This window comes from Ruditapes philippinarum, unplaced genomic scaffold (genome assembly GCF_026571515.1).
Source record: "Ruditapes philippinarum isolate M1 unplaced genomic scaffold, ASM2657151v2 ctg6644_1_1_1_1, whole genome shotgun sequence".
Lineage (NCBI taxonomy): Eukaryota > Metazoa > Mollusca > Bivalvia > Venerida > Veneridae > Ruditapes > Ruditapes philippinarum.
Window position 1 is genome coordinate 46,959 of NW_026862277.1, and position 12,901 is coordinate 59,859.

Sequence of the window (12,901 nt, forward strand, 5' to 3'; positions counted from 1 at the left end):
TCATAATACTTTGCTTGTCGAACAACTGAATGATTTTAACTTTTCTTTTTTCGTTGGTCACATCAAACTTATCTTTATAATTGAATACAAGAATGATCACTGCCATTTGAACAAAATATAATATTACGTTACCAATTGAGTGTACATCTAGTAAAGTTATTTATAATAAAAGCTTTAAAGGCTTGTCAAAATGATGAGAAACATTCTTAAATTTAATCCGGTTTCTCGAATAAAAGTTCAAAATAAAATATATGTATAAGTAAGAAATAAAATACGTCTACATGGATATATGTATAAGAAATATTTTTGAAGCCTCTATATATTTTAGCGTCAAACAATTATAATTCCATACTATAAATTACCCACCATAAAGCGATTATTTCTTTTCAATTGTCTGTGTAAGATTCAATTTACAAATAAGGAAACAAGGATTTATATTTAGTACTTTGTTGATTTACTATTTAGTACCATTCAACCTGTCCAATTCAGGTGTGATGCATTGGAAATTCCAACTTTCGTTTTCGTTTTGTACAATTTCAATTTAAGGTAAGTATATAACTTTATTTCCCTTTTTTATTTGAAATGTTGAGCTTTTATATATAGTTAAATCATTTATAAAAGTTGCAATTTATAAATATTTTGTTTAAATGTGTCACATCCGTGTTTTACAGGGATCCATTTCAAAGTAGAAATTGTTGTTTATTTATCGTGAAATCTAATCTATTGTATTAAGAAATACAGAAAATTCTATAAAACAAATGAATTTCTGTTTTATTTTAGCAGCATGTCGAGAATACCAGATTACGCTCACAATTTATCACTTAAAATGTCTCAAGTGATGGATGGGATTGGTGTTAACGAGAAGATAGTGATGAAAAGAAGAAGATCAATGCTACTGAATGAATCACTATTTACGTTAACTCATCAGCTACGCGGTAATGATGGGAATATATTCATCTTCGGTAGTCAAATAGAAGGTACAACAACTCCAGGATTACGGTCTGACACAGATTGTCTTATATCTATGAACAATTATAATGTGATACAAGACTGGAGTGAATGGGAATATGGTAAACGTAATTTTTTGATGATACAAGATGAGTATGTCTCACCAGGATATTGTTTGTTACAAGAGTTAAGAGATGATTCTCCACTTCCACAAGTAGTTGAAGTTAATGACCATTCGTATAGAGACAGAATGGGGAGAATATTGTTAAAAAATACATTTTTTAAGAGTCCTGAAAATAATGCATTCAATTTAGTGAGTCACGGCCCAGCCCATTCTAGCCAAGATATTCCTGGGTATAGTGATAGTGATTATGTTTTTGCCCTTGTCATTTAAGACCAGTTCAAGCACGGCATTGGTTAAATCAGCATAGGGAAGGACATTGGCCTACAGATGATATGATACAGTACTGCAGTAACACACGATGTTTTGTTGTTGGCGTTGGAAAAACAGGAAGTTTAAATGAAGCGTTTGAATGGAGAATATCCGCATCACATGCAGAGAGATTTTTAATGTTTAATCTTAACATACCACAAATTAGATGTTATGTTTTGATGAAAATGATTTTAAAAACGTTTATTTCTCAAAGATTTCCGGACAGCATTTCAAGTTACATGTGTAAAACAGTTTTGTTACATTGTATTTCATATACAAGATCTGACGCATGGAAGGAAAATACCCTCTTTACTTGTCTATCATTTTGTTTATCAACACTTAACAGTTGTGTTCTAAATGAATATTGTCCTAATTTCTTCATCACACAAAATAATTTGATGAGCAGGCGATTTTCTCCGGAAACGAAGCCGTTAATACTTGAAACTCTTCGTTATGTAATCGAAAGTGATGGAAGGGCATTGCTCGAAATTAAATGCGACAGGTTTGGTTTATATGTACAGTCAAGTTTAAATGGTTGTGTACCAATACATCCACATTTTATACCAACTATCATTGCTGGACAAATACAAAAAGATAAAGGTCGTGATATAAGCTCACTCTTCAAATTTCTGTTAAGTAAAATGAATGATTTGTCACCAAGATTTGCGGTGCAAAAACTTTTAACATTTATGTCATATCAACATAATGACAATTTCACAAACATAGATAGAAGAGCTTATCATTTGATAACACGGTATTTATGTAGTTCACTTGGATCTATTCTAGCATCTTTAAACAATTACCAACAAGACCATTTAACATACAAAAAGGCACTTTCATTCATGTCATTAGGACTTGACACTGATATAGCATCTGGTAAACTGAAATTAACATCTTTCTTCTATTGTACCGGAGATATTGAGAGGACTGAATTTATCCTGAAAAATATTGAGGAATGTTATGATCTAAGTGTTGTTGAACCAATTTGCGGGTGTTACATATTCAAAAAGTCTCCACGAAGAGATAATTTCAACAGATTATGTTATGAATCAAATGAAGAATGCACACTGCTTAAACATATAACAGCACCATGTGTCTGTTTTATACGATGTGAAATAAACTGTTGTCCAATAGAACTCCAACACGAAATGTTTAGATCAACACAAGAAGACCTTGCTTGCAGAAGTGAAGATGATGATTGGATGGACACGGCTGTTGTAGATACTCTCCCTTACCTCTATTTCTTGCAGTACAAGACATATTCCCGGCTAAGAAGACAAGATGATAAACAGAGAGCTCTGTCTAACATTGCCAGAACCATTGATGTTGAACCAAATCTCGGACATAAGGAAACAGCACTCAATCTTCTTGGACAGTGTATGGAACAAGAGAATAATCTAGGCAATGCTTTCAAATGTTATGCACGTTCCCTTGAGATTAGAAGACAAAATAATTCGGCAAAATTCCATATGTGTAAGCTGTTAAACAAATTGATCAATAACTAGTATTCACGTGATTTGCAAGAACTGTATAATTGCATCATCACCAATCGAGGACATCTTGAAGAAAAAAAAATCACCAGTGTTACCATGTTCAATGGCCAGATTCGTTAATGCGAACCTTTCTATCAAAACAATTATTAGTATATATACAAAAGACACTACGCTCAACGTTTGAAGTTTTTGTGGTGATGTTTACCTTTTATTTGAATTTCAAATTCTTATTACGTATTTATTAATAATGAATTTTGCATGTGTTTGCAGTATACATGTTTAGTCATTTTACATCGGATAATTGAGCATAATGAGTGGCTTAGCAATACCATATTAGTATATAAACGTAATGAGCATAAACATATTGAGCATAATGTGTGAATATGCAATACGTTTTATAAATGTATGGAACATTAACATACTGAGCATAATTAGTGACAACATTTTATTATATATGAACGTTTGAAGCATAAATGATTTGAGCAAAGTGTATTATTACACAATGCATGTACTTTATTATTACGTATTGAGCATAAACGTATTGTGGCTACACAATACCATACATAAAAGCATTAAATACATTATTGTGCTTGTTTTAAGCAATAAGGTATTGAGCATAATGTGTGACTATACAATACTTTATCTAAAAGGTATTACGCATAATAAATGACTACACGAAACCATATATCAACGTACTGAGCAAAAACGTATTGTGTCACTACACAAACCATATATAAACGTATAAAGAAAAACGTATTGTGACTATACACAATACCATACATAAATACATTAGTATCTTGATCTCCTTGTTGTGTGTAAATTATGTTTTCTCTATAAATATTACGATGTTATATCGCTACTTTATCATATGATTTAAAATGTGTTGGTTTATTTTTTTGCAATAAAATTATAGCAAACAGCGTCGTTGTTCTTGTTTAACAAATGGTATGAAAAAATGTTAAAAACTTTATACTTAACTCGTTTGTGACAGTGTCATTTAATTTGGTGCCATCATTTATTTAGAAGAACCTGTTTAACAGTACAAAAATATTATTTACTTGCAAGTATTGATCGATGAAAGATATGCATACAATTGCTTAATTATTTTCATTTACTTTTTAATAAAGTATATCCTAAATTTTTAAATCAAGGCATTTGTAATATCTATGAGTCTATGACTATCTACGAGAGAATTAAAATCATAAAAACATCAACAAGGTTGGAAAATGTCAATTCATATTAATCATGTAATGAATTTCCCACTCCCGTCCCCAGAAACAACTCTTTTCCAGTTCCAGTTCAATGGCGTCTTTAAATGTTTAATAACGTCATTTTTATTACACATTAGTTTTAGTTATCGGAGTTATTAGTTGTCTACTGATATCTTAAAGCTGACGTAATTCATAACTTGTATTATTGTACATTTATGCTTATACAGATATTTCGTGTGTGTACGTAGGCTTGTTACACATATATCAATAAATTTATTAAATACACATGTAGTATAGCGGGAAGGTAATGTAATTTAAGTACATAAAGAATTAACTAAAACGTTGTCTCCCTTTAAATCATCAAATCCAATGTGATATGATTTTTGTTCTGAATTTTAGCAGAAACTCCTACTTTCGGTTTCATGTTTTTATTGCACGTATTTTCATCCTGTCAGCTTGTGTAGATAGAGCAAAATAGGTCTCAACACTTGTTATTTATTACAGAAAATCCAAACTTAACCTTTATATAATAATACAATCTAAGATAATCATGTTAAAAGTAGATTTTGCACAATATTGCTGAATTGTCTACAACGTATGATATGATACTCTACTTAATTGTTTTATACCGCCGTTGAACACATAAGCACGTATAAAGAAAGAACATAATGGCTAATTTCTTCCGTATTAGTGGGAAAAAGGTATAATGTTCAACCAAATTAAAAACACAAATCAGATACATAGTTTTGATACTTTAATCTTAATGATATGGTTTTGTTCATATTTATTTATTATACCACTAATGTATAAAACTGTTTGTTACATTTTAAAATGAACACAAGAGTAAATTTAAGGAAGAAAAAGATCATTTGATTATCAATACTCTACAATTGTATATTAAAGAATCATGTCATCATTTTAATAAAACTAAATCATCAACTACACAAAGCCAGGACGGAATCAATCTTGACAAATAATAACAAATGTCATGATTATAGTGCATAGTATGATTATTGTTTGATAGAAGCCGCTTACTGAGCACAATAGGTAAAATGATCCGATTAATCTTCAATTGGTCGCTGGTTAGATCCTCCGTGACAATTCATCTCGGACACTGAGTCTAGTTGTCACTTGTCTCTCACTGTTGATTCGGGACATTTGAGGAAATAGGTAATTATAAGTTTGTTATCAAACCGAGTTGGATAGGTAAGGTGGACCGACCGTCGAGTTATGACCAATATCAGTATAAATACACAGAGAAACAAACAGTCAAAGCAACCAAACAATTGTTTGATATAACTTTCATTATGAACTGCTTAGATCGACACAGGGCAACTTTCTTACAGAACCGAGGATGTTGTTGTTGTAACTGACTGTACTGAATTCTCCTCATTGCCTTTTTGTTCCCAGTTCAAGAATACCACCGACGAACACAAGACTATAAAGAGAATGTTTTTTATATATCTTCTTTAAACAACTAAACATAATGTTTAACACTACAATGGGCATTTTGGACAGTATTTGTAACTTAATTGTATAATTCACAATTGCCAACCTATGACTTGTTTGATTTATTCCTGAATATACGCGGTAGAAAACGAGAAAAACAAACAAGAAACATATTTTTTTACTTGTACACTGTATAGATTTCACAATATGTATTATAATGGTAGCAAAGGACCTGCTGCAAACAGTTTGGAAAAAAAACATTAAGATAAAAATTCAAATAATATACATCTTAATAGATAATAGGGATATCACAAAAATACACCAGTTGTAGTGCAGATTTATTTTTATATTCTTAAATTTTGTCTCCAATGTGTCCTAGATAATTTTGATTAATTGTTTAATTGTAGTAGATAATGTTGCTCTAATTGCTTTACATTCTCACACATTCTTCGAATGAATATATAATATTTGTTATGACTCGAAATATTTTGTTACAACGCATATTTGAATTGATAAACAGTTATGAAGGGAAATATTTTATCTCAGGGACAAATATAGATAACAATTTTTGCTCGATGTCCAATTTCTTCATAATGAGACCTGCTCTGAAAATTACAATCTTCTACAAGTTAATATGATTTATTTAAGCTTTCACTCAGGCCCTTAAATTCTCTTTGCATTTATGAAATGAAAGGATAAATTCTTATTCATTAAGGTTGTTTTCGGTATATTTTATGATAACAATGTATAAACACGACATTGAACTCTCATGTATCTATAAACGGCTGTTATCAGATTTTGATTATCTCTCAAACTTACATTATTCTGCTTCATTGTGTTATCAACGGACAAACAATCTAAATTCGTTGTAATGTATAAATAAATGGAGAAATACTGACAATATAACATTTTATTGGACATTCTAACTTTCGGTTTAGAATTGTGAAATTGAAAAGTAGGTAAATTTTCTTTAAGATGTTTTCCCGAAATTTTGTGAAAGTCATATAATTATTTTAGGTATTTTTTTGCTAAATAATGCCAAATTTATAGCAAATATGATACCAGATATTTTCAAAGTTCGATAAAATAAAAACTACACGGTAAAAGTATTTTATATTTCGCATGATCAACTAATATACCTTTGAGAAAATTTAGGCAAACTTTGAAAACAGACCCTCATTGCGATAAATTTAAGGGATATTTTGAATAAGGCATTTTAGATAGGGAAATGGTAAAATTAGTGTTAAAAGTGGGTGGGGTAGGGTAACATTTTTATACGTATTAAGAACATTTTGTTAAGAAACAAACATTTTGCTTGTGTAATGTGTTACCTGAATGTTATTCTTTGTTTCTTAACAATGAGCAATAGAAAAACATTTTTTATAATGATGATATTACAGATTATTTACAGTTTCCTCATTTCTGAAAATAAGCCCTTCTAATGGCAAAGTCTTAGTTCAGAAATATATCCATAAATACCATAGCTCATAAACCACACGGTAAATTTTATTTAAATTTTGCATACAGGTGAAGACATATAACTGTCCTATGTTGTCAATTTTACAGTTCCTTATGGTGCCCATTACCCATAGTCTACCTTAAAATACTTCATTACAAAAAAGTTTTTATAATTTAATTTTAATTATATGGTTTTGTTTATTTTTATTTATTTTACCACTATTGTGTAAAACTATTGTGTCACATTTAAAATAAATACAAGAGTTAATACATGGAAGGAAATGACTTAACCTACTTCCCTATCATTTTATTATCAATGCTCTACAATAGTATTTTCAAATGAATTATGGCATCATTTCAATAAAACTAAATCATTAACTACACAAAGCCAGGACGGAATCAATCTTGAAAATATTAACGAATGTGATGATTATAGTGCATAGAAAGTCTGAAGTGTTTACTTATGAAAAGTCTTGTTTGTTAGAAGCCGCCTACTGAGCACAATAGGTAAAAGGATCGGATTAATCTTCAATGGGTCGCTGGTTAGATCGTCCGTGACAATTGATCCCGAACATTGAGTCTAGTTGTCACTTGTCTCTCACTGTTGCTTTGGGACATTTGAGGAATGTTGGTACTGATAAGTTTGTTATCAAACTGAGTTGGATAGGTAAGGTGGACCGACCGTCGAGATTTGGCCAATATCAGTATAAATACCTAGAGAAACAAACAGTCGAAGCAACCAAACAATTGTTTGATATAACTTTAATTATGAACTGCTTAGATCGACACAGGGCTACTTGCTTACGGATGCGAAAATTTTGTTGCTGTAACTGGCTGTACTGGATTCTCCTCAATGCCTTTTTGTTCCCAGTTCAAGACATACCACTGAGGAAGTCAAGACTATAAAGAGAGTATTTTGTATATCTTCTTTAAACAACTGAGCATAATGATTAACACTACAATGGACATTTTGGACAGTATATGTAGCTTAATTGTATAATTAACAATTGCCAATCTATGACTTGTTCGTTCTATTCCTGAATATACATGGTAGAAAACGAGAAAAACAAGAAAATTATTTCTTTTGCATCATATTGTAGCAAAGGATTTGCTGCAAACCTTTAAAAAACAACATTAACATATTAATTCTATAATAAGCATCTGAATAGATAATAGGGATATCATATAAGAAACAAACCAGTTGTAGTGCAGATTTATTTTTTTATACTTAAATTTTGTCTCCAATGTGTCTCAGATAATTTTGATTTATTGTTTAATTGTAGTAGATAATGTTGCTCTTATTGCTTTACATTCTCACACATTTTTCGAATGAATATAATATTTGTTATGACTCGAAATATTTTGTTACAACGCATATTTGAATTGATAAACAACTATGAAGGGAAATATTTTATCTCAGGGACAAATATAGATAACAAATTTTTGCTCGATGTCCAATTTCTTCATAAAAATCTTCTACAAGTTAATATGATTTATTTAAGCTTTCACTCAGTCCCTTAAATTCTTTTTGCATTTATGGAATGAAAGGATAAATAGACGACATTTGTTTGTTTTGCATGTAAGATTGAAATATAATTTCACTGAGTGAACACCAGATGCAATATTTTCACGAGTGGCGTAGCCATGAGTGAAAATTTAATAGCTGGTGTTCACGAATGAAATATATTTCAATCTTATATGTAAAACAAATTAATTTTCTTTTTATTTCATGCTTTTTAAGTGATTTTAAGTATATTTTACTGATTTTGCCGCGAATCGTCGTGCATTCTCCTTTATGACGTCATCACATCATGACGTCACATCATCAATTTTGAAATATAGTTCTTTTAAAGTTCTCTAATTTTGTTACATTTTTTTACATGATATATGTTGACATCGACTTTCTTTTCCTAAAGAAGCACATTTACGTATGACGGCATTTATTTCTGCCTGTTATTCCATTTAGTTATGATTTTCTTTTCATCCGCATTCAGATATAGTCCGGCTACAGTGAAAATTATATTTTACAAATTTCACTAGTGGTTAATCAGAATATAATCATCTGATATATTGCAATAAAACACTGGAAAGCATTTAATAAATTCTTATTCATTACGATTGTTTTCGGGATATTTTATGATAACAATGTATAAACACGAAATTGAACTGTCATATATCTATAAACGGCTGTTATCAGATTTTGATTATCTCTCAAACTTACATTATTCTGCTTCATTGTGTTATCAACGGACAAACAATCTAAATTCGATTTAATGTATTAATACAATAGAGAAATACTGACAACATAACATTTTATTGGACATTCTAAATTTCGGTTTAGAATTGTGAAATTGAAAAGTAGGTAAATTTTCTTTAAGATTTTTTCCCGAAATTTTGTGAAAGTCCTTATAAATAGATAACATTATTTTCGTTCTTCAAATTTGTGTTTGGATTATAACAAAATAAACCTGGCGTTTACATTTTAAACTCGACCCTTTCCAACCAATTTAATTAAATTTTGTACGAAATGTGGATCTGTTTTTGTTGTTGCTGTTCTTAAGCTACAACAGTTGAGATGGGTTTGACTACTGGCGATGATATGAAGTTTTTAACATCCAAGATTATCCTAAATCATTTCGCTCGTTTCGTTGCCATTGACTAAATTATGTTGCTGTACCGTAAAACCAAACAAGCAAACAAAAATCAAAATTACAGACGCTGTTTGACCGAGGCTGTCCATGATGGATAGTACGACAATGCAACATCCTACACCCTCTCTAGTACCGGCTCAACCATCATGCAATCTTCAACACTTAATGTCCTGTAATCAAATTTAAATTTAATTGAACAATTCAAATCTTAGTTGGCATGAAAACATTGTCGATAATTAAGCATTCTGTTCTTGACTTATCAAGTGACTTAAGAGTTTTTCATTTAAAAACTATTTTTAGTAATTGTATGTATGTTTATATCGAAACATTGAATTATTCGAGCATGTCAACGAAAGACCTGTAGGACCATTTCAACTTCATGAATTCTCGATTTCGTCTTCATGAATTCACAACTTTAACTTCTTGAATTTCCGTTTTCAACATTCGGAATTCACGATTTCATCTACATGAACTCACGATTTCAACTTCACGAATTAACTTCGTGAAATCGTGAATTCATAAAATTGAAATCGTGAATTAATGAAGATGAAATCATAAATTCATGAGGCTAAAATCGTGAGTTTGTGAATTTAAAATTGTGAATTCATGAAGTTCAATTTGTGAAGTTGAAATAGTGAATACATGAAGTTGAAATCTTGAATTCATAAGGTTGAAATCGTAAATTCGTGAAGTTGAAATCGGGAATTCATGAAGACGAAATTGGGAATTCATGAATTTATTGTCCCCACCGGTCTTTCGTACATGTCGGGTGGAAATTATGAGTATCGGAAAACTGTTATTTATGAAGACTATATATTTTCGTCAAAACCTATTTTCTATACTTTCTATACAGACTCTAGTTTAGTTAATGTAATGTATATAAGCAATTTGATTACTTATGATATTACCAGCATAGTGCGATGGTTTGAAATTGAAAATTTCGAGTAAAACATTAACTTTTTAGTTACAGCTGGACATACATTACGCCATGAAAATGTTCAATTGGTCACCTTTATCTTCTATTGTTTGTTCTAAGCAATGGAGCGAGTAAATAAAGTATTGCAGAGAGTTTTCATGATTTAAGAAAATGATGATTGAAACAAATAAATGAAACAATAGTTCTTTTCATCATACTTGCTGAGCTATCTGACTCTGAAAAAAAATTTTTTGCATTACTCAAAATCAAGATTTTACGATACCCTTTTTAAAATTTTTTTATAAAGTATTGTTTAATTTTTTTTTTCAAAAGTTCCCAAAAAATTTTTGCGGGTGTTTTTAAAAAAAGTCCTTTTAAAAAACCAACCATTATAAAATGATTCCGATAAAAAGGGCAAAAAAAAACCCCGGGAAAATTTCTATAATTTGAATTTTTTTTAAAACACCTTAAAAATTTTTGGGCATATAAAATTCAGCAAAAGTTTGCAAACCAAAGATAAGTAAAAAAGGTAACAAACATTAATTTCTATAAACACATGGAGTTTGTATCAAGCCCAAAATTTCCATCCCTTTATAATTTTATAGTTATCAATTTTTAAAAAAATTTTAATGTAAATTTAATTTTATTAAAAATTACCCAAAAAGAAAAATTAATTTTTTTAAAAATTCATATTTAATTTTGTGTTTTTCTAAACCCCAAATTTTCTAAAACAAAACCCTTGGGCATTCCCCCCCATGCCACAAAACTGATATCATGATAAACATTTTGGATCGTATGATCTCTTCAACTTATTTTGGTTTTAAATTGTTTAAATTCAAATGTAAGTTTATTGTTTTTTTTTTTTTCCAAACGTTTTTTTTTTTTGTACGAAAAAACGGATAGTATTGGAAGAAAACAATAAAAACATTTGTGTACATTTGAAAGGAAAAATCTATCCGAAATATTACGGTTTTCTTAACAATATTTTTATCGAAACTTATTTGATGTGAATTCAGTTAGATTTTTGTTAAACGAAGATATTTTACTATACGTACATTTGATTCAAGTATCTGGCTAAGTCCAAAAAAAACTCTTTTTTATGACTTGATTTTGAACCCAAAATTCCTTTAATAAAATTAATTTTCAAAACAAAAAACGATAGAATTTTAATTTTAAATTTTAAATTTTTTTCCCTTTAAAATTTTATGTTTTTTGGTTTTTTATTTTAAAAAACAAATTTGAAAAAAACCCCGCCCCTTTTTTTAAGTTTTTTTCAGTTTATATAGGGGGCTAGTTTTTTCCTAAAACCCCTCGTTCCTTTAGAGAAAACCCGTACTGACCCCTTCCTCCCCGCTAAAAATTTCCCAAAACAAACTCCCGGGGGTCCCCAACCCAGCCAGAGAGGTAAACTGGATTTTAAAAATCCCTCGACTCTAAAAACCCTCGACTTTTATTTTATTTGATACATAGATTTTAAAAAATATATGATACCCTTATCTTTTGTCTCTGGCGTCAAAATGTAACTGTTTTGGGGGGGCCCAAATTCGGGTTATACTTTTTTAAAAAAAAAACCCTATAAATAACCGTCAAAACGAAAAACGTCGTTTTTAAAAAAAAGGCGGAGTCACTAAAAGATTTTCGGGAAAGGGGGTAAAAATTTAAATACGCCCCCTTTTTTTTTTGCCAATTTTTGAAATTTTTAAAAGGAAAAACGGTTTAAAAAAATACATTTTAAATCCTTTGGGGTAAACGGAAAAAACTTTTTTTTTGTCTGTTTTGGTTCTTCTTGTTGTAGTTGTTTGTTGTTCAGGTTTTTTTTCTTTAAAAAATTATTTTAATTTTTTATTAAAATTATTAAATTTTTACTATTAAATTAATTTTTTTTTATTTTTCATTTTTTTATTAATTTTTATTAAATTTTTATTATTTTTATTATTATTATTTTTATTTTTATTATTATTTGTAATTCTTTTTTTAAATGACGCATTTTAAAAATTTTAAATTATTTTTTCCCTTTCCCCCAATTGGGAACTTTTGCAATACCCTCAATTTTTTTGGGTTTCATTTTTTTAGGAAAAAACGAATTTTTTTTTTCGCGACTTTGAAAATTAAAACCCAAAAAATTACTGGAAAAAAAAAAAAAACCCTATCTAAAACTAAAGCCCGCCCTTTGGGTAACTTAAAAAAGCTGGAAAACGCAGATTTTTCCGAAAGAAAAAACCTTATTTAAACCCCTCCCTGCAGTCCCGTTTTTTTATATAAATTTTTTTTTTCTTCCGAGGGCCCCTTTTAACAGATATAACTTAAAAACGCAAAATTTTGTAAAAAGATTTTTTGGGCAA

General features: G+C 29.7%; 1 protein-coding gene across 3 annotated transcripts; it reads left to right on the forward strand.

The window, feature by feature from the left end:
- The first annotated feature begins 217 nt into the window (after nt 1–217).
- LOC132718536 (uncharacterized) lies at nt 218–3,811 on the forward strand. 3 transcript variants are annotated; one of them, XM_060702249.1, is made up of 2 exons: nt 218–546; nt 781–3,811. In XM_060702249.1, exon 2 carries the CDS (start codon nt 1,405–1,407, stop codon nt 2,884–2,886), a length of 1,482 nt encoding a protein of 493 aa, XP_060558232.1. In that variant the 5' UTR covers nt 218–546; nt 781–1,404; the 3' UTR covers nt 2,887–3,811. The 3 variants fall into 3 exon arrangements, with proteins under 3 accessions (XP_060558232.1, XP_060558231.1, XP_060558234.1); XM_060702248.1 differs by having other exon boundaries at nt 784–3,811; XM_060702251.1 differs by having other exon boundaries at nt 234–546; nt 781–1,772.
- The last annotated feature ends 9,090 nt before the right edge of the window (nt 3,812–12,901 follow it).